This window comes from Equus caballus, chromosome 5, assembly GCF_041296265.1.
Source record: "Equus caballus isolate H_3958 breed thoroughbred chromosome 5, TB-T2T, whole genome shotgun sequence".
Classification (NCBI taxonomy): Eukaryota; Metazoa; Chordata; class Mammalia; order Perissodactyla; family Equidae; genus Equus; species Equus caballus.
This window is the reverse complement of record NC_091688.1, coordinates 47,836,725-47,863,608: the sequence shown is the minus strand read 5'-3', so window position 1 is coordinate 47,863,608 and position 26,884 is coordinate 47,836,725. Positions and strand designations below refer to the sequence as shown.

The window sequence follows — 26,884 nt, the reverse complement described above, 5'->3', positions numbered from 1 at the left end:
ATGAAAATTATATGTCAATAAAAAAATTAAAGCTATTTAATACTATTTTAAAAATCAACTTTAGCAAGAGGAAAGATGCAAGTTTATAGACAAAAAAGACTACTCAATCATTGCAGAAACTGTTTTTAAAAACAAATACCATTGATTTAATTTTTAATTTTTTCTACCTTTATTGAGGTACAATTGAAAATAAAATTATATATATTTAAAGTGTACAATGTGATGATTTGATATACATAAACATTGTGAAATGATTGCTACAATCAAATTAATAACACATTATTTCATATAGTTACCTTTTTGTGTGTGTATGATGAAAATGCTTAAGATTTACTCTCTTAGCAAATATAGTATACAATACAGTATTATTAACTGTAGTCACCGTGCTGTACATTAGATCCTCAGAACTTATTCATCTTATAACTGAAAGTTTATACCCTTTGACCAACATTTCCCCATTTCCCCCACCTCCCAACCCCCAGCAAACACCATTCAATGCTGTTTCTCTGAGTTCTACTTTTTTTTAGATTCCACATATAAGTGATAGCATACAGTATTTGTCTTTCTTTGTCTGACTTATTTCACTTAGCGTAATGCCCTCAAGATCCATCCATGATGTCTCAAATGGCAGGATTTTCTTCTTTCTCGTGGCTGAATAATATTTGATTGTGTATATATACCATATCTTCTTTATCCATCCATCCGTAGACAGACACTAAGGTTGTTTTCATCTCTTGGATATTGTGAATAATGCTGCAATAAATATGAGAGTGCAGAAATCTCTTCAAGATCCTGATTTCATTTCCTTTGGATAAATACCCAGAAGTGAGGTTGCTGGACCATATGATAATTCTATTTTTAGTTTTTTGAGGAATCTCCATACTGTTTTCCATAGTGACTTACAATTTGTATTCCTACCAAGAGTGACAAGGGGTTCCCTTTTCACTGCATCCTCACGAATACTTGTCTTTTTGATAATAGCCATTCTGATGGGCTTGAGGTGATATCTCTTTGTGGTTTTGACTTGTATTTCCCTAATGAATAGTGATGTTGAGCATCTTTTCATGTGTCTCTTGGCCATCTGTATGTCTTCTTTGGAAAAATGCCTATTCAGATGCCCCACCCATTTAAAATCAGATTGTTTGTTTTTTTGGTATTGAGTTCCATGAGTTCTTTATATATTGTGGATGTTAACTCCTTATCAGATATACAATTTGCACATATTTTCTCCCATTCAGTAGGTTGGCTTTTCATTTTGTTGATTGTTTCATTTGCTGTGCAGAAGCTTTTTAGCTTGATGTAGTCCCATTTGTTTATTTTTGCTTTTGTTGCCCTTACCTTTGAAGTCAGGTCCAAAAAAGCATCACCAAGACCACTGTCAAGGAGCTTACTGCCTATATTTTCTTCTAGGAGTTTTATGGTTTCAGGTCTTACGTTCAAGTCTTTAATACATTTTGAAGAAATTTCTATGTATGGTATAAGATAGTGGTCCTGTTTCATTCTTTTGCATGTGGCTGTTCAGTTTTCTCAACACAATTTATTGAAGAGACTGTCCTTTACCCATTATATATTCCTGCCTCCTTTGTCGTAAATTAATTGATCACATATGTATGGGTTTATTTCTGGGCTCTATTCTGTTCCATTGATCTGTATGTCTGTTTTTATGTCAGTACCATAATATTTGGTTACTGTAGCTTTGTAATGTGGTTTGAAATCAGGGAATGTGATGCCTCCAGCTTTATTCTTTTTTCTCAAGATTGCTTTGGCTATTCAGGGTCTTTTGTGATTCCATACAAATTTTAGGATTGTTTGTTATATTTCTGTGAAAAATACCAATGGAATTTTGAGAGAGATTGCATTGAATCTGTAGATTGCTTTGGGTAATATAGACATTTTAACAATATTAATTTTTCCAATTCATGAGCATGGAATATCTTTCCATTTATTTGTTATTGTTCCATTTATTTATTATTCTTCAATTTCTTTCATCAGTGTCTTATAGTTTTCAGTGTACAAGTCTTTCACCTCCTTGGTTAAGTTTATTCCTAGTTATTTTATTCTTTTTGATGCAGCTGTAAACGGGATTGTTTTCTTAATTTCTCTTTCTGATAGTTTGTTGTTGGTATATAAAAACACAACAGATTTTTGTATATTGAATTCATTTTTAGTGCTAACAGTTTTTTGCTGGAGTCTTTAGGGTTTCCTCTATATAAAACCATATCATCCACAAATAGTGATAGTTTTACTTCTTCCTTTTCAATTTGGATGCCTTTTATTTCTTTTTCCTGACTAATTGCTCTGGCTACGACTGTGTACCATACTGCTTTGATTACTATAACTTTGTAATATAGTTTGAAATGAGGAAGTGTAATACTTCCAGCTTTGTTCTTCTTTCTCAAGATTTCTTCGGCTATTCAGGATCTTTTGTGGTTTCTTATTTTTTATTTTTTTTAATAGTTTTTATACAGGCTGAGAAGTAGTAGTGAAGTTCTTACATTCTGCCCACCCAAAGGAACAGGGACAAAATGCAAGGGTCCAGAATTTTCCCCACGTATTATCATAATTCTGTCTTTCAGATTCCAAAGGATTTGGATATGACTTGTATCATGTTATCCTCAAAACCACGCTGTGAGGGTAGGACGAACAGATGATCATATCTCATTTTATAAATGAGGCTTAGCTTAAATATTTAACCAGTATTTCCTGAAATGATATGTATAGTCCATTTATTTTAACAAACCTTAATGGCAGACCTGGTACTTGCTGGGCCCTTGCTGAGCAGCCCCTGCTCTGGAGTTGCTCACAACCTTGAAATCTCCAAGGAAACCACTATAACTCCAAATAGGTATGACCCCAAACCCAACGTGTAGACACATAAGTGTCTATAGTGACACTTATAACCAAACATTCACTGAAAATGTCTTTCTCCAAAATTATAGACTTACAAAATGAAGTGAGATTGGCAGGTAGCACTGACGGCCCGCTTAGGTTTAGTCATCATGAATTTAAGATGTTAAGTCAGCATAGTGGTATTTTTCTCTTGCCATATTAGCTGTTTTAGTGCAGGCATATAACCAAAGGTGAAGTTTAGCCAAGCAAGTGTGGGGGGTGGGGCAAAGAAGTTGAGAATGCGTAGTAGGGTGTGATTATAACGTTAGACCATGGATTTTAAACCAGGTGTTCTAGGAAGCAAAGACAGAGCAGGTTGACGGAATGCCCAGTGGAGCCAAAGAACTGTTGGAGTTGGAATGAATGAGCTGAAAAGATGAGATGGTTTTGGAGAGTGGGATGCTTGAAGTTGAGATTTTTGGTGGTGGTGGAGTTATCGGTAATGACAATGTCTTAGATATGACCATGGGTGTAGGTAGATAAGGTGACGTAGATCATTAAATCACTGGAGTGAGAAGGTCATTGAACAAAGGTGGCAGAGAGTGTTAGAGGTCTACCTCAATACTCATAGTCATTCTCCCTTCCTCCTTAATAACAGAACCTTGATTTTTACCTGGCCACATTGCCTCTCTGTATAAAGACACATTTCTTAGCCTCCCTGATAGCTAGATGTCTGTGACTAAGTTCTTCTAATGAGATCTAAATGGAAGTATTATACGGAACTTCTAGTAAGTCTCCTTAAAAGAAAAGGGGTGTGCCTTTCTTCTACATTTCTCTTTCCTTCTGTGTAAAATGTCCATATAACAGCTAGAGCTCCAGCAGCCATCTTGGACTGTGAGGTAGAAGCCACATTCTGATAGTGGGGCAGAAAGAGAAGCTATTATACCATCTCAGGACTATCTTCCTCTGGATTTTTTAATATGACAGGGAAATAAACTTCAGTTTTGTTTAAGCCATTGTTACTGTGGGTTTTTCTACTGCATGCAGCTGAACCTAATTCTAACTAATAAGTTGGATTGGTGAAAGTATTACCTACATAGATGTTAAAATCAACTATAGAAGTAGTTATTTATATAGAGAGAGAGGCAGAGAGCCTGGTGCTAAAACCTTCACTGAATGAAGAGTAAACAGGAGGTCTGTAAATAACTTCAAACAGGAGAGGTAGTGGGTGCTTCAAAGAAGACGGGAAATTTGAGAAAGCAGGGAGAAACAGCAATGAGGATCAAAGCAGCAGTGAGGATCAAGGCAGACATTTACCTGACCTTCTTTCCTGTGTTAAGATACTGACTTTTTAAATCTTGTGTTTGATTGAGGAAATAAACTATAGACAGGACATATCATTTTTGTTTCAAACCAAACAGAACATTAGAGATGACATACTGACTCAGATCGATGATGTATTCCAGAATTTATTCTAGAATAACATGCTTGCCCCACAGACATTTCAAAATGTTAAGCACTCCTTAATCACTTTTTATAAAAGTATTATTCACTATTATTTATTTTTATTAAGGTATATTCATTATTTTATTTAGTCCTTTAAAAACTCATTCATATTCTTACCTCCCATGTTGAATTGATTCATTCAATTGATCATTAATTTACTGAGGTCTTACTATGTTTTAGGCAGCACTAGGAACATATAGATTAATTACAAAGTATCTTCCTCCAAGAAATTTACTAGTTTGAGGAGGAAACAGGTGAGAGAACCAATTGATATTATATAGAGTGACAAAGATATTCACCAAATATAATTAAGCAGTATACCAGGTGCAATGAAAGCACAAAAGAAAGTCACATATTTCATACTGGGGATCAGGAACAGATTCCTGGAAGATAACAGATGAAGTGAATCTTGAGGGCGAAATAGGTACTAGCCAGCTGGGCAAGTGGAGAATTCACCAAGAGGAGGATACAGCATGAGAATATGTATAGAAGCATGGGAAAACCCAGCACTTCGGAAAATTCCGAGTAGTCAGTCTAGAGGATGTTTATATACTATTTTATGTTGTATTACTATTGCCAAACGTAACAGGGCACAGACCCAGTATTAAGTAAAACGATCTCATTTATGAATGTACTTGCCATTAATATACCATAAATTTTGCTAGCGGAGACTATAGGTTCAGTATGTTCAGCTACAAGAAAGAACTTATGCAAGTGATTTTAAGGTATGTCTTTTGACCTTGTATCACCATTTTCTCCACTCTATAGTTGTAGTCTATACATATTCAGCAGAGGAAACAAAATTACTTTAGTAAATTATATTATGCTGTATTAGAACAATTTAATTTGTAGAGTAATCAAGGGAAAACATGGTAATTTAAATGAATGGTCCATCCAATATTCTTCCTCCACTGAGAAAATTCCAGTAGATTGTGGTTCTGGGTCAAATCCTGAACCAAAAGAATACATTCATTTTTTTTAATTTTTAAATTTTAGAATAGTTTTAGATTTAAAAAAAGTTGCAAAGATAGTACAGAGTTCCCATATACCCCACATCCAATTTCATTTATTGTTAACATCTTACATGAGTGTAGTACATTTGTCACAACTAATAAACCAATATTGGTACATTGTTATTAACCCAAATCCATAGGTTATTACTATTTCTTTAATTTTTACTTAATTTTATATAATTTTGTGTATGTACTTAATTTTACGTTCCAGGATCCCATCCAGGATACATTACATTTAGACATCGGGTCTCCTTAGACTCCTCTATACTATGAGAATTTCTCAGACTTTTCTTGTTTTTGATGATTTTGACAGTTTTGAGATGGTCAGGTATTTTGTAAGATATTCCTGAACTTGGGTCTGTCTGATGTTTTTCTTATGGTTAGATAGGGTTATGGTTTTTGGGAGGAGGACCACAAAGGTAATATGCCCTTCTCATCACGCCATATCAAGGGTACATACTACCAGCGTGACTTCACTGTTAATGTTAATCTTGGTCACCTAGCTGGGGTAGTGTTTGTCAGATTTCTCTGCTGTGAAGTTATTTTTCCCCCTTTCCATACTGTTCTCTTTGGAAGGAAATCATTCTACATAACTTACACTTAAGGAGTGAGGAGTTATGCTCCATCTCCTTGAGGGCAGAGTATCTACATAAATTGTTTGGGATTCTTCTGTATGGGAGGTTTGTCTATTCTACCCCACTTATTAATTTATTCAATAATTTATTTATATCAGTATGGATTCATGAGTATTTTTTATACTTTATGCTATAATCCAATACTAGATTATTTTATTGCTCAAGTTATTCCGGCTTTGGCCATTGGGACCGCTTTCAGTTGGCTCCTGTGTCCCTTTGACATACCCCCAACAGTTTGCTTTTTGAAACTTCCTTACTTTCTGGCATTAAAGAATGCATCTTTTTGTATAATATAATTGGGAAAATGTTATAACCTTGTAATATGATAAATAAATGAAAAGCAATAGGATATATTGGAGTATATGAGGAAGTCGTTTGGGTTAAAACTAATTTGACCTGTCCTTGTTTTTCGAAAAGGGCTTGGCATGGCTTGTTGAGCACGCATTGTTTATCTCCTTTAAATATTTACTATGTCCCAAAGACAAGAACAAGGCCCTTAAAGATAAGGATGTAATTTCCCCTACATTGGCATTTCTTTAAGGATAAGCATCTCTCCCTAAAATAAGGATTAATTGCACTCACCTTGTGACCATCGACCTGCTGTGTTCACCGAATTGCTGTGCTGGCAAAGCAATCTCATGACTATTGTAAAAGGGACATACCTATTGTATGTGATACATGCTCTTTGTTCCAAGACAGTATATAAGCACTCTGTACACCCCACTTGTTTGTGAAGGAAGGCAGGCTCCAGGCTAGTCATCAGATCTGGTTCATAATAAACTCATTCCAATTTTGATTTACAGATTTATTATGGATTATTTGCATTGACAAATATAATTATAAAAGCAAGATATGGCAGATTGATCAGTATTAGTACACATTCATTAGTACCTAAGGCTTTGTATCTTGAGTTGTTTTAAGTTCAATTTCCTATTCACATCTTAATTATATAGCTTGGTTTAGAAGTTAACCAATGATTTTTTTGTAACTTTGCATATTATAAGTAGAATGAGAGAGTCAATGAATTTAGAAGCAGAGTTACATGGAGTCATCCATTTCTTTTACAGATATTGACTTATGTCCTCCACCATAATATTTGATAATTGAGAGCAAACATTTATTAAGCACCTACCACATGTCAAGAACTCTGCTAAGGACATACAAAGATGACTGAAAGGGTACCTGAGCTCACAGTCCAGGCATTGCTGGAAGGAAAAAGTGATAAGTCCTAAGAGGAAGGACAGTAAGTCCATATGAATGAAAAGCTGGGATTTCACTGTAGGGAAAAGAGGAAAGAAGATTAATGCTTCAGAAAGAGAAATAAAAGTAGATTTCTGAGCAATGTGAAGCTGAGAGTTCAATTTCATCAGATTCTGAAGGCATCTCTAGATGCAGCTTCCCAAAGAAAACTAGGGCAATGACAATGGGACAGCTAAAAATAGGTGATAATTATAGCAAAGAAAACAACAGCCAGCATGAGCCTGGCCATTGTTATTGTCGAAGTCATGGAACTTTTGCTTTCAATGACTCTTGTGTTCATAGGCTTCCTGATGCGATCTTCTGTGGTGAGGATAGCTTTTCGAGCTCCATTCCACTTTCCACGGCCCTGTAGACGATACTGGGCTGGAGTACAGGGTCCCAGTAATAATTGTAATGCCAATTTGGGGTCGGTGAAGGCCAGAGACAACAGATTAGGCTTGACACCCACCAGATCAGCAAGCTCTTCCATGGTATCCATATAGTCTCCTTGAATGGTATGACGTTGGCTCTCCACATACCTGAAGCAGAGAAGACAGAAGCCATGGCCCATCAACAACTCAATCAATCAATCAATCAGTTAATCAATGTTTTCTGAGTGCCTATTATTGGCTCAATATTGGGTTAGGAGCTGTGGAAAATAGGGAAGAAAGAAAGATATTGTCTCTATCCTTAAGGACCTTATCATCTACTGGAGGAGATAAGCTAGATTCACATGAAGGAGAGAAAAATATAAGACTTTTGTTAAATCGTGTGGTTTTAGAGTGCTTAATAGAAATGTAGAAGAGGGTAGTTAAAACAGAGCTATCACAAATCCTTGAAGGATGTGGAAGATAAAGATAAACTGAGAACAAAGGGGAAAGTTACAAGTCAGGGGAACAGCAGAGTGAAGGAATAAAGCAGGAATGAACATAGAATATCTGTGAGCACTACCTACCGTAGAGGAGGCATTTTGTGGAAAACAAGGCTGGCTGTAGAGAGGCAAATATAGCAGATCAGATACAGAGGACTCTGATGTTATCAGAGAGAAGCCACCACAAAAAGTCTCAAGTTTGGGATCATCAATTGTTTTCAGAAGACAGTGGTGGTGGGGTCCCTGGAGCAGGACATCCCAGGGCCAATGTTAATTTGGAATCCTGAAAGGAGTGGGGAGGATGACTTGTCCTACAGGAGGAAGTGGCCCTCCAAACAGACCCAGATGGAATGATTATACCAAGTGAAGATTTGAAGAGCTGAAAGGACTTTTTAGAGGAAAGATGTGGTAACAGTGATGCTGTGGACAGAGTGAGATTTAGCGAGCTAACGGGGGACTTTCTCTTTTTTACTTTCTATAATGAAAATAAAAGAAAGAACAGTGCGACAGAAAGGAAGTAAGAGAAAAGCCAAGTCAAGCTACTTGAGATTAGGTGTGCTTACTAAAGGAATCCAAAAACAAGGACAGGAAAATAATTATAGAAAATAAATTTGAGATAGAATTGATGAGATGGAATTCCAGAGGAACAGATAGATGGTCAATTAGGAATGTATTGAAATGGGACTAAAGTTTAGAAGAGAAGAGAAGACAGGAAAGAATTTGAGAGCTTTCCCGTATGGATGTTTTGTTGGCTCAAAGGTTTGTGGGCATGTATTTATCCTATAGTAGAGGATTGGGACCTATAGCATTCATGAAAGTTTCACAAGAGATTCACTAGTAGCTACCTGGTGGGGTTGTTACGAGGATTAAAGGAACTCATGCATATAAAACAGTGTGTGTACATAGTTGACCCTCAATAAAGGTTAAATTATATCCTTGGTGACCGCTCACAATCAGAAGATAGACAAAATAAGTCAAAGGAAAGAGAGGAGGGAAGTTGAAATAGGATAGTTTAGTGTCGGAAAAGCAAGGAAAGAAAGCACTCGAAGATGGAAGAGATGTGTAAAAGCCCCAAACTCAGTGCTGAGAAGAAGGAAAATGAAGTTGGTCATGGATGACCTTCAAGAGAGCAGTTTCAGAGGTAAGGATGGAAGTTAGAATGCAGGAGGGTGCTTAGGAGGGAGAAAAGGGTGAGAATTTAAAGCATACACTGTAGAATATTTATTGTAGAAGTTTGGCAGTGAAAAGAAGGAGAGCCCCGGCATAGGTATCAGGATTAAAAAAGAACTCTCTTTCTCCTCTCAGATAGGGGGGAGTTATGCTGGTATAGGCAATGAAGAAAACCACCTCTTTGGGCCTGGAATGATTGTGCCTCTGACTTTTCCACAAAAATTTAGGAATTACCATCAACTTGCATTTTGTCCAAATAAAAATCACCCAGTGAAGAAGCTCAAGTTCTGAAATTCGGACTGCTCAATTACAGTGTCCATCTAAGCACTAAGCCACTGGCTGATGTTACCACCTTCCCAAATCACATAGACTGTTCATACCACAAGCTGCTGTAACCTGAGTATGCTGTCATATGATGACAGCCAGCAAAGTGGGCTCTGTAGATTTGTAAATCTACCTACAGATTTGTAATTCAACCATATCTACCGTGCATTAATTCTTTGTCGCGTTTCCTTTCTCTGGAAGCTCTGCTAGCACATGAAGGAATCCTTTCAAAAACAATACACCTGGTTTTCTCTCCATGTGCTTTTTCCTACTTGGCTTTTCTTTTAAGCCCTAAACATAAGATTTTAGATTCTTTTCTTAAGCTTTTCTCTCCTTTCCCTTCCATATTCAAACTACTTGGTGCTCTTTCTTCATTCCATTGTCACAAACTATTATTTCCTTTTCCTTCAAAATATAATCTAAATCCTTAAGCTAACACGAGAAAGGTAAATACAGTACAATATTGCTCTCATTAAGAACTAAATAAGTAGAAAAATTAACCATATATCTTCCTGGGAGAATTTCTTACCTTTTTGCCATTTCCTCTTGAGCCTTAGCTATATCTTTCATCATCTCACTTTGTGAGGGCAATGTCTTTAGCCCTAAAGAGAAAAATCAAAATTTTAAGTGTAAAATTACCTCAGTAGGACAATAACCCTATTAACAATTACTATGCTAGGGAGAATTCAAAGAAATACAGGCTTGTTTTCTGTACTCAACAAGGTTATGCCTTCACCTGATCACATTACTCTACCACCCGCACCGTATAAGGATATCAACATCAGTAGCTTACTCTATTCTTCTTTGTCTTTGGGAGATATTTCTCCTGCTACCAACCAATAACTGCCTCCTCCCTAACATAGACTTTCATTTGGGAAATGAAATGAGGACATGATAAATGGCCTTAAAAGTATATGGAAAATGAGGTACAAAGTAAAAGGGCAGGGGGAAGGTGGGAGACACACCTGTACTTGTACTCTTAATAACAAAGAGGCTTTATACCACAGGGAGAAGGAAGTAAAAATAAACTCTCAGTCCCATTTGCCTAAAGTCCTATGGAAGATAAGCCTCATCTTCTAAAGTTTTTTATGTGGTGAGAGTGGCGGGGTGGGGGGGGTGGTGGTAAGGGCAAGGGCAACTCATAATACACAATCTTGACAGATAAATTTAAGCACTAATGCACAAACAGTTCCAATAGTAGGAATTTAACACCAAGGACACGGCTAGACAAAGGTAGAATAGTATTTAAGTTGACATAACTATAAGCTTAAATGATGAGCTTTATGCCCAGATTTATAGGCACCATGCCATGTAGAAAATTTTAGCCACACCCAACCCTAGGGTGTTACTCCATAAAATTCTGGAATGTATAATTTTAGAATGGGAATATATCTTACCTAACATAAGCTTTCTCTCTATAAATACTCTAATCGAGTGGTTATCTCATTCCTCCTTAAACATCTCTGGTGATGAGAATCTCATTAACTTCTAAGGAGATTTAACTGTTTGGCTGCTCTAGTTGCTGAAGCATTATTCTTTTTATTGACCCCAATATCTGCCTCCATGCAACTTGCACCAGTAGACTTAGCTCTGCCTTCTGGAGCCAAGGAGTCTAACTTAACAAACACCAGCCCTTGAGACATTTGAAAACAACTGTCATAACTTCTTTAAGTCTTCTCATTATCAGCCTAAACACTCCTAGTTCCCCCATATAACAGGTTTCACACTCTCTGCTGTGTTGGTTGCCCTTCTCTGGGCACACTCTAGTCACTATTCTAGGGTGTCCCTCTTAAAATATGAGACTGAGAAATTCAACACTCAAAGCCTTCTGTGCTTTGCCATGTGTTTTCTCATTTTAGCCTTGGAACTCATTGCTTATATTCATAAGTCAATGAGGAAACACTGAAATGCTTCATTTGAGGTTAATCACAAATCTTGAGATGCTTGTGGAATACATTTTGAGAGCTGATTTCCAAATTATTTCTCATAGTACAACCATAACTTTTACTTCTATTAACTAGAAACATTATGCAGGAGAAGGTCTATTTCTTGCCTGTGAGAGGCAGCCAATCATTAAAAAAACAAACAAAAACCCCACTATAGATTCGATAGATAGATAGGAATATAGAAAGATATATACAATACTCTGTGATGCAGTTCTTTCTTAATTCATTAATACTGTTCTTGCAGTGTTTTCTTGTTCAGACACTTATTATTTTTACCATAGTTATTATGCCTCCTTCCTTATCCACCCCACCATATTACCAATTTAAATCAATGGCCACAGCACTTGAGCAGATTTTTTTCTTGCTTTCATCTCCAACATGCATTCCGTCACCAAATCCTTTCAAATTCACCAGTGAAATTTCATTCAAGTTTGTCTCCTCCTACTCTTTTATGTTGGCTTAAAGCCCTCAGCATGCTTTAATTGGAATTTTGTCATAGGCTCTTCATGGATCTACTTCCTGTTTCACTCCCCTCTAACACATCTTCTGAATTACAAATCTGATTTGACTCCCCCTCGCCCAATTAAAATCCTTCAATGGTTCTCTATTGCCTACAGTGAATGCAAACTTCTTGCAAGGCACCCAAGGATTTTTCTTGGTTTTGCCTCTATAAATATCTCTAGCTTCATTTTCTTTAGTTCCTATAACACTTTATCTTCCAGAATTCTGAACTACTTGCAGTTCTCAAAATTTGGCTTATTCTGTCACTTTTCTCTAACTTTGCATAAATATTACAGATTGTTCTCTTCTCTGTTATGGTCAAGATTTCCTAGTCCTTTTTGTAAACTCTTACTCATCCTTTACAATGGATTTGTAGTTGTAGGAAGAATTGGGTCCTTATTCCTCACTGTTCCCATAGCAACTCCTCTACAGTGCTATTGGAGCACTTGTTTAAGATATAGTAAATATTTGCTGAGCGAATGAACACATTAAGTGTCTGTTTACTTGTCTATCTTCCTTGCTTGACTCTGAGTTCCATAAAGACAGGAATTTTCTGCTTGGTCATATTTGCATCTCCAGCACCTAGCAGAAGGCCTGGCACATACTAAGAGGTCGGTAGATGTTAGCAGAAGAATGTCATTGAACAACAATGAGGAACTGAAGTTCAGAGATTTTCCAAGGGTCACAAGACAAAGTGGGAAAGAAGTGAGCCTGAGTTACAACTCTATGGAACTAGGTCTTTCAGTCTGCTTTCAGGCCTAAGGCAGTTTGTATCTATATAATCCTGACTTGTCCCTGTACATGTAAGTGTAAAAAGAGAAAAGAGATGTGGCTTCCATTCTGTTTTTCCAGTCCAGCCCCGCTTTTTAACATGCCAGAAATTGGCTGAAGTAATTCATAAACTGAGATCCTCAGATAACAAGTTTCCACTGTAGAGTTTAGAACTTCATTTACCTCAGAAGCTAAACTGGCATTTGTTTGAATAGTTATTTATTAGATACCTCCCCTGTCCTAGGCACTAGTCTAGGCTTGGAATACAAAGACAAATAAGCATTATTCTCTTATTTAAAGAGCTTTCAGTTACTACTAAGGGAGAGAGGAGATATACGTAGGCTTTTTCTATACAAATAAGGAGTAAAAGGAGGGCATACCAAGCAAAGAGGATAGTGGAAGTGAAGGCACAGGGTACAAGAGTTCCTGCTGCGTTTGCTGCTTAGTGGGTTTATCATTCAAGGCATTTAGAAGATTGTAGGATGTATGGTAAAGACTATTGAAAGATGGGCCTGAAAAAGCAGCCTGCATCCAGTTTGTGGAGAAACTTGAATGCCATGTTATGACATAATGCCTTCTTGTGATCCAGATAATTGGTATAATTTCATATGGTTTTCAAGGAAAGAAAGCTGCCAAGTAAAAGCAAAACACTTCCGTTGGGTTTTGAGAGGGCAGCAAAAGATGCAAAGAAAAAAGAAAACTAAATTTCAGTTAAGGCAAGGAAGTGGGTTCAGTGTCTAGAAAGGGTGGAATATTTTCTTGACAAGAGAAGAGTAATTCCAGAGAACACAGGAAGAAGGAAAATGGGGCTTTGTAGAGAAAGGACCGACCAGGGAATTGGACAGACTGAGTTGTACAGGCATGAAAGAATGGAATAAACTATCTAATCCTAAGGGTTTAAAATTGGCCGAGAGAGGGTAGAATTCAGGGATGAGAAAGGCAAGAATTTTGTAGGTAGACAGGAGGGCTATGGGTAGAACCAAAAACTCAGGGTTCCTGTTGGAAGTTTGATAAAGATGTAGGGAACCTTCTGATGATTCCTTCCTTCTAGGTGTTAAAAAAAAAGCTGGAGGAATTAGTACTAGGCTTCTGCCAGCATAGGAGGCTGGGCTTTTGGTGCATTTCTCCTAAAACCCCCTAATTCCATAGCTGTAATGCAGACTCTTTCACATACTCATTTTCTCTGTTCCTAACAGTTAACTTAGTCCTGGCAAAGTCTCAGTTGTTTAAAGTATAGTACTAAGATGCTGTGGCCTATTTTAATGCAACTTTTCCCCCTTACTTAATTGACCTAATTGAAAGACCTATTTAATGTGACTGGAATTAAACCAACTTACTGGGTTACTTGCATTTGATTGCTGGTCCAGTGCTCTTCAAGGAGTACATGATCTACTGGGTAAAACTAAAAGGAATTAAGAAATGATACAATTTTGGGGAAATTTGGAAAGGTTTTTGATCTATCAATTCTAACACCTTGCTTCTTTTTTCTCTGCTACCATGGGGACATTTACTAGGGAAGAGGAAGCTATGATGCCAAGAAAAACTCTGAATAGTTTTAATTAAACATTAGTAATGCTAGCAAATTTTATTATAACAACTATAGAATAAAAGAATTTCTTCATTAAAAGAAACCTTGAAGGTCATCTGATTTCTCCCTATTCAGAGGCTTGAATCTACTCCATATGACCCTGGCCAGATGGCCATCCAGCCATTTTCATCCTTTTCCTATTCTGCTTGGGTTCTTTAATTTCAGAGGCAGCCCCTTCCATCCTGAAATGGCACTGGCTGATAGAAAAATGTTTTTAATGTTTAGCTGATATCATGCAACCCTCAAAGTTTCACTCCTTTGTTCTGTTCAACCCTTTGAAGTGATACTGAGCAAATCAAATCCGTCTGACATAGCATCTCTCTTCAAATAGTGGAAGGGAACTGTCATATTCCCTGAATCTTATCTTCTCTAGACTAAACCTCTCTAGCTCCTTCAGTTCTATTTCAAATGGCACATTTTCAAATCCCTTAACCATTCTTAATCTCTCTCCTTTTAATGCACTCCAGTGTCACTTTTACAATATGTCTTTTGGTGTGGTCTGACCAGTTTAGAGAAGGAGAACTGTAAGTTCTAAGACATTATAATTTTTTTAACTATGCTGGATATAATCAAGCCTTTTGGAAGCCATACCATTCTCCTGCCTCATATTGAGCCTACTATTCCAAACCCTAAAGTTTTTTCTCGTGTTCTCCTAGCCAAAACTAAAAGCGGGAATATAAAGAGTGGAAAGTGAAAATCTGAGAGGTTGAATCTTCTACATTCTTGACTAGTCTTTAACCAGGTCTCAATTTTTGGCTGAAATCAAATCACACAATTTCTATATTTGACTTTCTTTATAATGCAAGAAGGTGAAATTCTTTTGCTTCATAAATTTATATCAGTTGTCTAAAATCTAGATGAGTGTCTTCTACTCTGGAGTGCACACTGAAATCATCTGGGGAACTATTTTCTTAAAGATCTTATGATTGCCCCACCCAAGATTTATTAAATAAACACCACCAGGAAAAGCATGCCTACTTGGGGTAAATTTCTCAGCAAATTCCAATATATGTCCATCGTTATAAATTACTACTTTATATTCACTCAAAAATTAATTTTTGAGCACTAATTTTGTGCCAGACACTGTTACAACCATATATATTATCTCAGCTATTTAAAAGCAAGAACATAGAGATAGCATCTCAGGATGTCTGAGAGACCCATGTGACTATACATCGGAAGGCGGACGGACTTCCCTCCGGGAGGACGTGGAGATAAGTGAAAACTCTCTGACCCCGACTGAACAGCCTAGTACCTGCAAGCGGCTTTCTTCCAACGGACGCCCCCAGAAGATCAACACACACCTAGGGCAGGAGTGAGCACACACCAGAGGAGCGACAGTGGAAACAGGTGACCAGAACCCTACCTAAACCCCCCGCAATTACTCCTAAACGCAGAGGGAAACTCTAGAGTTACACACTTGAGCCCGTGGGGAGAGTCTCGCCCCGCCATTGGCGGGGAGATCCCGCCTGGTGTCCACTGTGCCCGGAGGGTCCCAGAGAGAATCACAGAGGGCGTGGCAGCCCCCGGGCTGCCACTACCTGCATGGCCAGGCAAGGGATTGCCGGAGATCTCGGAGAGGACTGGGGCTGGGTGAAGCTCCAGAGGCCGGCTCCGTGGCCCAGGGGGAAAGTTCCAGAGTTCCGCCCGGGCAGCAGACAAAACTCTCTGTCTGCTATTAGCGGAGGGGCCATGCCCAGCATCCACAACACCGGGAGGGTCCCGGAGAGGAGAATATCAGGCAGGGCAGCAGGTAACCAGCTACCACTGAAATCAGGATCTCCAGCTATCCCCCAGTCAGGGCAAAGGGCTCCCTGAGTTCCTGGGGAACAGGACTGGGGCTGGGTGGAGTTCCAGCGACCCAGCTCCGTAGCCTAGGGGGAAACCCTACAGGCTCACAGAAGCCTCAGCGAAAACCTCTGTACAGCACTAGTAGAGAGCACCCATCCAGCAGCCACAAGGCTGGAAGACCCTGGGACAAAAGTAGCATAGCTAGGTGAGCTAACCACAGACTATAGAAGATGCCAATAGCTCTGCTGCGACCCATAGTGGACAAGTGAGATTTTGTGGGTGCCGACAGTGACGGAGCAGCAAATATAAGTGATCCTACCCCTGGCTGCTGGAAAAGCCCATAACACCGTTGCAGACCCCAAGGAGGGAGCACGTCTAGGTGGGCTGCAACAGTAGGCACCAGCAGCCTGAAGCACCCCCGTGACGGTCCCCATGGCAGAAGAGGGAATCCAAAGGACCACTGTGACTACAAGGAGGGGCCCAGGCCCAGTTAGCAACTGCGGATAGGGTTCCTGGTTGGTGCAGTATAAACAGCTGCTCCCCCACCACACCAGCAGTAACAAGTGGAAGGAGCAACTAATCTCTATCTCTATGCGGAGGCACAAATCTACAACATCAAGCAATATGAAAAAATACATTAAATCTCCAGAACAGAAGGAAAACAACAAATACACAGACAACAATCCCAAAGAAAATGAAATATATAACCTAAATGATGATGACTTCAAAACAGCCATCATTAAAATACTCAATGAGTTAAGAGAGAATTCAGATAGACAACTCAATGAGTTCAGGAGCTATGTCACAAAAGAGTTTGATACGATAAAGAAGAACCAAACAGAAATACTGGAAATGAAGAACACAATAGAGGAGATTAAGAAAAATCTAGATGCACTGAACAGTAGGGCTGATAATATGGAGGAAAGAATTAGCAATTTGGAAGATAGGAATATAGAAATGCTGCAGGCAGAGGAGGAGAGAGAAGTAAGACTAAAAAGAAATGAAGAAACTCTCCGAGAATTATCAGACACAATTAGGAGATGCAACGTAAGGATTATAGGTATATCAGAGGGAGAAGAGAAGGAGAAAGGGGCAGAAAGCCTATTCAAAGAAATAATGGCTGAGAACTTCCCAAATCTGGTGAGAGAGATGGATCTTCAGGTGACAGAAGCCAATAGATCTCCAAACTTTATCAATGCAAGAAGACCAACCCCACGGCATATAGTAGTGAAGCTAGCAAAAGTCAAAGACAAGGAGAAAATACTAAGGACAGCCAGGCAAAAGAAACTAACCTACAAAGGAACCCACATCAGGCTATCAGCAGATTTCTCAGCAGAAACTTTACAGGCTAGAAGAGAGTGGAATGATATATTCAAAAATCTGAAGGACAAAAACCTACAGCCGAGAATTCTCTACCCAGCGAAAATATCCTTCAAATACGATGGAGAAATAACAACTTTCCCAGATAAACAAAAATTAAGGGAGTTCATTGCCACAAAACCTCCTCTTCAGGAAATCCTCAGGAAAACCCTCATTCCTGAAAAATCAAAAAAAGGAAAGGGGCTACAAAACCAAGAGCAGAGGAGATAAGTAGAAGGACAACAACAGAGAGTAGCAGCTCTTCATCAGAACAGATTAAACCATGGGACGAGAAACAAAGGAAATTGAAGAAAACCAGAAAACAAGACATAAAATGGTAGTGGTAGGCCCCCACATCTCAATAATCACTCTAAAAGTAAATGGATTGAACTCCCCAATCAAAAGACACAGAGTGGCAGGATGGATCAAAGAACAAGACCCAACAATACGCTGCCTCCAGGAAACACACCTCAGCCCCAAAAACAAACACAGACTCAGAGTGAAGGGATGGAGAACAATACTCCAAGCTAATAATGAACAAAAGAAAGCAGGTGTTGCTATACTAATATCAGACAAGGTAGACTTCAAAGCAAAACAGATAAAGAAAGACAAAGAGGGACAATACATAATGATAAAAGGGACTCTCCACCAAGAAGACATAATACTTATAAATATATACGCACCCAACACAGAAGCACCAAAATTTGTAAAGCGACTCTTAACAGAACTAAAAGAAGACATCAACAACAATACAATAATAGTAGGGGACCTCAACACACCATTAACACCAATGGACAGAACATCCAGACAGAAAGTCAACAAGGAAATAATAGAATTAAATGAAAAATTAGACCAGATGGTCTTAATAGATATATATAGAACACTTCATCCAAAAACAGCAGGTTACACATTCTTCTCAAGTGCACATGGAACATTCTCAAGGATTGACCATATTTTGGGAAACAAAGCCAACATCAATAAATACAAGAAAGTTGAAATAATATCAAGCATCTTTTCTGATCATAATGCTATGAAACTAGAAATCAACTACAATAAAAAAGCAGAGAAAGGTGCAAAAATGTGGAGACTAAACAATACACTTCTGAACAAACAATGGATTATTGAAGAAATCAAATATTATCTGGAGACAAATGAAAATGAGAACACGACATACCAAATCATTTGGGATGCAGCAAAAGCAGTCCTAAGAGGGAAATTCATCGCAATACAGGCTCACCTCACTAAACAAGAAAAAGCTCACATAAGCAACCTCAAATGACACCTAACAGAACTAGAAAAAGAAGAACAAACAAAGCCCAGAGTCAGTAGAAGGAGGGAAATAATAAAAATAAGAGCAGAAATAAACGATATTGAAACAAAAAAGACAGTAGAAAGGATCAATGAAACAAAGAGTTGGTTCTTCGAAAAAATTAACAAATTCGACAAACCTTTAGCCAGACTCACCAAGAAAAGAAGAGAGAAATCTCGAATAAATAAAATTAGGAATGAGAGAGGAGAAATCACAACAGATACCAATGAAATACAAGGGATCATAAGAGAATACTATGAAAAACTATATGCCAACAAATTGAACAACCTGGAAGAACTGGACAACTTCCTAGACTCCTACAACTTCCCCAAACTGAATCAGGAAGAAATGGAGAATCTGAATAGGCCAATCACAAGTAAGGAAATAGAAACAGTAATCAAAAACCTCCCCAAAAATAAGAGTCCAGGACCAGACGGCTTCACTGGAGAATTCTACCAAACATTCAAAGAAGACTTAATACCTATTCTTCTCAAACTATTGCAGAAAATTGAGGAAGATGGAGTACTCCCTAACACATTCTATGAAGCCAACATCACTCTGATCCCCAAACCTGACAAGGACAACACAAAGAAGGAGAACTACAGGCCAATATCACTGATGAACATAGATGCAAAAATCCTCAACAAAATTCTGGCAAATCGAATACAGCAATACATGAAAAAGATTATACACCATGATCAAGTGGGATTTATACCAGGGACACAGGGATGGTTCAACATCCGCAAGTCAATCAACGTGATACACTACATCAACAAAATGAAAAACAAAAACCACATGATCATCTCAATAGATGCAGAGAAAGCATTCAACAAGATCCAACACCCATTTATGATAAAAACCCTCAATAAAATGGGTATAGAAGGAAAGTACCTCAACATAATAAAGGCCATATATGACAGACCCACAGCCAACATCATACTCAATGGACAAAAACTGAAAGCCATCCCTCTGAGGACAGGAACAAGACAAGGGTGCCCACTTTCACCACTCCTATTCAACATAGTACTGGAGGTGTTGGCCAGAGCAATTCGGCAGGAAAAAGAAATAAAAGGAATCCAAATAGGTAATGAAGAAGTAAAACTCTCGCTGTTTGCAGATGACATGATCTTATATATAGAAAACCCCAAAGAATCCATAGAAAAACTATTAGAAATAATCAACAACTACAGCAAAGTAGCAGGGTATAAAATCAACATACATAAATCAGTAGCATTTCTATACACTAACAATGAACTAACAGAAAAAGAACTCAAGAACTCAAGAACTCAATCCCATTCACAATCGCAACAAAAAGAATAAAATACCTTGGGATAAACTTAACCAAGGAAGTGAAGGATCTATACAATGAAAACTACAAGACTTTCTTGAAAGAAATTGACGACGACATAAAGAGATGGAAAGACATTCCATGCACATGGATTGGAAGAATAAACATAGTTAAAATGTCCATTCTACCTAAAGCAATCTACACATTCAATGCTATCCCAATCAGAATCCCAAGAACATTCTTCACAGAAATTGAACAAAGAATCCTAAAATTCATATGGGGCAACAAAAGACCGTGAATTGCTAAAGCAATCCTGAGCAAGAAAAACAAAGCCGGCGGAATCACAATCCCCGATTTCAAAACATACTACAAAGCTACAGTGATCAAAACAGCATGGTACTGGTACAAAAACAGGTCCACAGATCAATGGAACAGAATGGAAAGCCCAGAGATAAAACCACACATCTATGGACAGCTAATCTTCGACAAAGGAGCAGAGGGCCTACAATGGAGAAAAGAAAGTCTCTTCAACAAATGGTGCTGGGAAAACTGGACAGCCACATGCAAAAGATTGAAAATTGACCATTCTTTTTCACCACACACCAAAATAAACTCAAAATGGATCAAAGACCTAAAGATTAGGCTGGAAACAATAAGTCTTCTAGAAGAGAATATAGGCAGTACACTCTTTGACATAAGTTTCAAAAGAATCTTTTCGGACACTATAACTCCTCAGTTGAGGGAAACAATAGAAAGAATAAACAAATGGGACTTCATCAGACTAAAGAGCTTCTTCAAGGCAAGGGAAAACAGGATTGAAACAAAAAAAACAGCTCACTAATTGGGAAAAAATATTTACAAGCCACTTATCCGACAAAGGGTTAATCTCCATAATATACAAAAAACTCACATGGCTTAACAACAAAAAAACAAACAACCCGATCAAAAAATGGGCAGAGGACATGAACAGACATTTCTCAAAAGAAGATATAAATATGGCCAATAGACACATGAAAAGATGTTCATCATTGCTAATCATCAGGGAAATGCAAATCAAAACTACACTAAGATATCACCTTACACCCATTAGATTGGCAAAAACATCCAAAACCAAGAGCGACAAATGTTGGAGAGGTTGTGGAGAAAAAGGAACCCTCATACACTGTTGGTGGGAATGCAAACTGGTACAGCCACTATGGAAAACAGTATGGAGATTTCTCAAAAAGTTAAAAATAGAAATACCCTATGACCCAGCCATCCCATTACTGGGTATCTATCCTAAGAACCTGAAATCAGAAATCCCAAGAGTCCCTTGCACCCCTATGTTCATCGCAGCATTATTTACAATAGCCAAGACGTGGAACCAACCTACATGCCCAGAAACTGATGATTGGATAAAGAAGATATGGTATATATACACAATGGAATACTACTCAGCCATAAAAAAAGACAAAATTGGCCCATTCGCAGCAACGTGGATGGACCTCGAGGGTATTATGTTAAGCAAAATAAGCCAGTCAGAGAAAGACGAACTCTATATGACTCCACTCATAGGTGGAAGTTAACATATTGACAAGGAGATCTGATCGGTGGTTACCAGGGAAAAGGGGAGGTGGGGGTGGGGGGAGGGCACAAAGGGGGAGGAGGTGTACCCACAACATGACTAACAATAATGTACAACTGAAATCTCACAAGGTTGTAATCTACCATAACATTAATAAAAAAAAAAAAGAGGAAGACATCAAAGGAAAAGAAAAAAAAAAAGCAAGAACATAAACATAATCAAACATACCACCAAGTAATTCAGCAGTCAACTTGCATGGTTACTTACCTTTAAATACTTGAGTGGCCCAGCGTCCTTGGAGCTCTGAGATGGGCATAATGGCACCCAGGGGTTGGATCAAGCCTATGATTGCAAGAGTTGGCTTCTCCAAGTCAGGGGGGAAGACCTTTTTATACAGGGATACCTTGTTTTTGACTACTTTGACAGAATCTTCAAGAAAAGGAAAGGCAAAGCTATAGCCTGTGGCAAAGATAACAGCATCAATATCATCCTCCCGGGAGCCATCTTCAAATATGGCAGCTGTCTCTGTAAATTCCTTCACATTTCCTTTCACCTTCACCATGCCAGAAATTATACGATTTGGCAGGTTATCATTTATTGTTGGATGCTGACTCAGAGCTCTGTGAGTGATGATCAAGACCAAAAGAAGAAATGAGAGAGATTATGAGAGAGAGAGAAATCAGTAACATGTAAATAAAACTCTACTTTGATAGAGGTGGATAAACAATATGCCAATGGCTCCCTCTTAGTCTATCCGGAAATTTGGGAAAGGTCTAATGTATTAAAGCTTGGCACAGATCAGGGTCTCAAGAGCAGGAGTTGGATCCCGGATGGCATTTAAAGGGAAGATATTAGAGAAGTGAAGGAAGAATGGTATTATTTGAAAAGTGCATGTATGCTTTCTCAAGGAATAGTAATGTTCTCAGTGATATGATAAAGCTACAGGACAATGGTTTCTATCCATATATGAAGAAGTCTATAGAACTGGACTATCAGCATTCTGTTGAGCCTCATTTCCAGTTTCAAAGGCCTAAGAGCTAGACTTAGACCATCATTTTCCAAACTGTATAATAAATTACATGTGTATAGTAATTTATGGTTATAAATTGATGTTACATACATTAACTTATTTGAGTCTCACACAAACCCAATGAAGGAAGCAGGACAGGTGTCATCATCCAGCTTTTATAAATGAGGAAACTGAGGTCTAAAGAAGATAAGTGGCTTGCCCAAGGTTACACAGCCTAGGATTTTAGAATTTATATCAAAATGGTTTTCTATGAACTCTTTTGGGATACTCTGGGCCTGTTAGGTAGTATTTCCTAGAGACAGCACAGGATAAGGATGCCAAAAAAATAAGGCAGGGTTTCCAGTGTCTTGGTCCTTTCTAAAAAGCAGTCTGAATCCTTGCATCCTAAGTTAATAGGCTCTGAGAATCCTCAGCTCATTGTGTTCAGACAGAGCTGGCCTAACCTTAAGAACAATACATGTTTAAACAACTATTACTAGTTTGCTGCATTTATTGATGCTTTGACACTAACCTTTAGGTACAGATTCTGTTCTCATTCTGACCTCATGATTTCTTCTTTCTCTCCAAGTTTACTCCTTTTCACTAACAGCACCACCATCCATATAGGTGCCCAAGCCATAAGACTGTGAGTCTTACATCTAGCCACCAAAGCTTTTCCCTTTCTCCTCTAACATCCTCAAAATAGTTCTATCTATTCTCTATCTCACCTGAACTATTACAATTGTCTTTAGGGCCTCCTGCTCCAACCCCCTTCAGTCTATCTTCTACATCATTTTTAGAGTGGTTGTTCCAAAATGTATTTATTATTATGTCACTCACTTGCTTAAAATCTTTCAATAGCTCTGGACTGTCTTCATTCCAAACTTTTTATTTAGCAGAGCATACGAAAGTTTTCATGTACCTGCACAATAAACCTGGAGATGTACTCAGTCACTCTTCCATCTTTGCCATATAGTACAGCCAAACCAGACTGTGTGCAGGTCCCAGAGCATAATGTATTTTTTTGCTATTCCAAGATCTTGTACTTACAATTAGAATGCTACTTCCTTACCCTATTCGTTTGACTGTCTTCTGTTATTCCATATAGCCACATAATTTATTTTATAATCACCAAAGTTATATATGCTACAATTTCCATAATCAGGTGAAATAAATGGGTGAAAGGTTGTTGGGAAGCACATTCCTAAAGTAGCACCCTACTGATTAATTTCAAAGGAGAAAATTTCTTTAAAAAGGAGAAAACTGGTAGATATCAGTTTTTCCAAGTGATCAAACATCATTAATAGGGGATTAACTGATATCATTGGCTCCTGATATGATCCACCAGGAAGGCACAACATAACCTATAAATATTTGTGCTAAAAATGTTTAACTGGAATATAATAAAGGAAGAACAACTATGCAAGTCCTAATTTAGAGACTTTCTGGAAAACAATTGGCTTGGATTCTTAAAAAAAAAAAATGTCCATGTCCAAAAAATGGAGAATTATTTCAGATTAAAGAGATATGACAACTAAATGCAATCAATAGTGTAATACGTGACAGGATCTTGGATTTAAAAATAAGAAAGCTATAAAAAATAATATTGGAATAACTTGGGAAATTTGAATATGCAATATATTAGATAATGGTATTTTATCAATGTTAAATTTCCCAAGTGTGCTAACTGTATTATATTTATGTAGGAGAACACCCTTTTCTTAGGCAGTATATGCTGAAGAATTTAGGGTGAAGTGTCTTAATGACTGCAACTTACTCTCAAATGGTTCAGAAAAAAAGATGTATGTATTTATGTTTGTATGTATATATGTATGGATCTATCTATCTTGAGAGAGAGAGAAAGCAAATAGAGTAAACTGTTATTAGGTGAATCTGAGCAAGGGGTATATGAGTGCTCATTGTACTTACTATTTTGTAGTAAGTAAATATGAACACTTAAAAAAATAAAAAGTTGGAGGCTGGCCTGGTGGTGTAGTGGTTAAGTTCTCATACTCCACTTTGGCGGCCCGGGGTTTGCCAGTTCGGATCCTGGGCGTGCACCTAGCACCACTGGTCAAGCCATGCTGTGGTGGCATCCCACATAAAGTAGAGGAAGATGGGCACAGATGCTAGCTTAGTGACAATCTTCCTCAAACAAAAAGAGGAAGATTGGCAACGATGTTAGCTCAGGGCCAATCTTCCTCACAAAACAATAAAAAAATAAATAAAAAAGAGTTGGAGGGAAAAAGGCATTTAACATCACCTCTAGAAATGCTTTCGCAGTCTACCTCCTTGCCTTGACGAGAACTACCATCCTTCATACACTTATAGCACTCTATGCATTTCTTTATCATATTGTATTTGTCTGTCTTCTCATTAGAGTATTTAAGGTCAGATCCATTTCTTGAATCTGCTATTTATTACTTGTGTGATCTTGGGCAACTCAGTTTCTCTAATTGTCAACTTATTTTTATATCTGCAAAATGGAGATAATACACCAACATACAGGGCTGTTGTGAGAATTAAATGAGATACAGCATGAAACTCATTTAGCATTGTGCTTGTCTTGTGTGAAGTCCTCAAAAAAGGAAGGTGTTACTATTTGTATTACTATTACTAGTAGGTCTTTACTCTGTATTCTCATGTCCTGTATAATGCTTGGCTCATAAGAGGGGCTCAATGTTTGGTGGATGAACGAATGAATAACGCATTGCTCCCTACTTTCATTTTGTTGTTGTTTTTGGGCATCATGTAAAAACAACTAGTACCTGGGGGAATGACAAAATGGTTAACACCAAGCAGAATCATACACCAAAGATTACAGACCAGTAGATCTTGGACTTCTAGGGGGGCAAGGTGGAACTGTGGTCTCAGTTTCTGTGGATTTTCTTAACGTACTTGTAGAGATAGCTCGACTAGCAGCCTATGTGAACAGTCCTTATTCCTGTGCCTTGGCCATTCTCTCCCCACTCCCACCCTGGGAACATACCTGTGTTTAGGCTTTAGGCCATACAGTTCATGGTCAAACCTTTGGTTCATTTTATTTTCCAAATATGTGTTTACTAAAGATTGACTACAAATCTTTGTCAAAAAATGTTGAAATCGAGATAAGGATGACACATCCAAAGGATATCCATAGTCTCCTACTCGACTCAGGATCCAAGCCCCTCTCCTGGTGCTGATGAAAACCTGGGGCACAAGGAAAAAACTTTGCTTTACCATTCTCTGGCTCATAATCCTTTAAAAAATCCCATTTTCTTCAAGATTAAGTTTAAACTCGTTAGTCTGACCTTTTAGTCCCTGCACAATCTTTTTTTATTTCTGCTATTTTCCTTCTCAAACACTAAATTGGTGTATTCACTGACCAAGAATATGTCTTACTATGAACCACCACTGCATTTCTATTTAATGTCATTATGCCTCTCTGAAAAGCCCCCTATTCTTTTAATTCTCCAAAGCCTATTTATTTTTAAGATCCAGATCAATTCTGCCTCCTCCATGAAGACACCACTGACTGTTCTGACTCACAATTTTTTCTCCCTCCTCTGAATTTCTCTAGCACATATCACTTGTGTGGCCGATTTAAAATCATGGAATGGGGTCGGGCCCGGTGGCACAGCGGTTAAGTGCGCACGTTCCGCTTCAGCGGCCCAGGGTTCGCTGGTTCGGATCCTGGGTGGGGACATGGCACTGCTTGGCAAGCCATGCTGTGGTAGGTGTCCCACATATAAAGTAGAGGAAGATGGGCACGGATGTTAGCTCAGGGCCAGTCTTCCTCAGCGAAAAGAGGAGGACTGGTAGTAGATGTTGGCTCAGGGCTAATCTTCCTCAAAAAAAATAAATAAATAAAAATAAAAAATAAATAAAATAAAATCATGGAATGGTAAAGCTGAAACAACTGGAGGTCACTGAAGCCAAAACCCTCAGGTTTTTTTGCTTTTGTCATTGCGTTATTACAAAAAGCTTATCACTTATATTGATATTAAACTTTTTACACTCTTATTTTCTGTCTTTCCAAACGTGTTTTCTCCAGGGTGGGAGATATAACATACACATCTTTTAGTCTCTTCAACACATCATCATCATCACTTCCATTTATTGAGAATTGCGAGCTATAAGTCACTGTGCTAGGTCCTTTATCTATATTCTTATTTAATCAATACAACAACCT

At 38.1% G+C, this 26,884-nt stretch overlaps 1 protein-coding gene across 2 annotated transcripts in view; it reads right to left on the bottom strand.

The window, feature by feature from the left end:
* Window positions 1–6,773: 6,773 nt before the first annotated feature.
* Window positions 6,774–26,884, bottom strand: part of FMO5 (flavin containing dimethylaniline monoxygenase 5) — a 39,298-nt gene continuing 19,187 nt past the window's right edge. For both annotated transcript variants that reach the window (XM_001496025.7, XM_005610218.4), the window contains exons 6-9: window positions 25,703–25,902; window positions 21,972–22,324; window positions 10,117–10,189; window positions 6,774–7,761 (exon numbers count right to left, since the gene is read on the bottom strand). In XM_001496025.7, coding sequence (XP_001496075.2) covers window positions 7,416–7,761; window positions 10,117–10,189; window positions 21,972–22,324; window positions 25,703–25,902 — 972 coding nt within the window. In that variant the 3' untranslated portion in view covers window positions 6,774–7,415. The remainder of the gene's footprint in view (window positions 7,762–10,116; window positions 10,190–21,971; window positions 22,325–25,702; window positions 25,903–26,884) is intronic.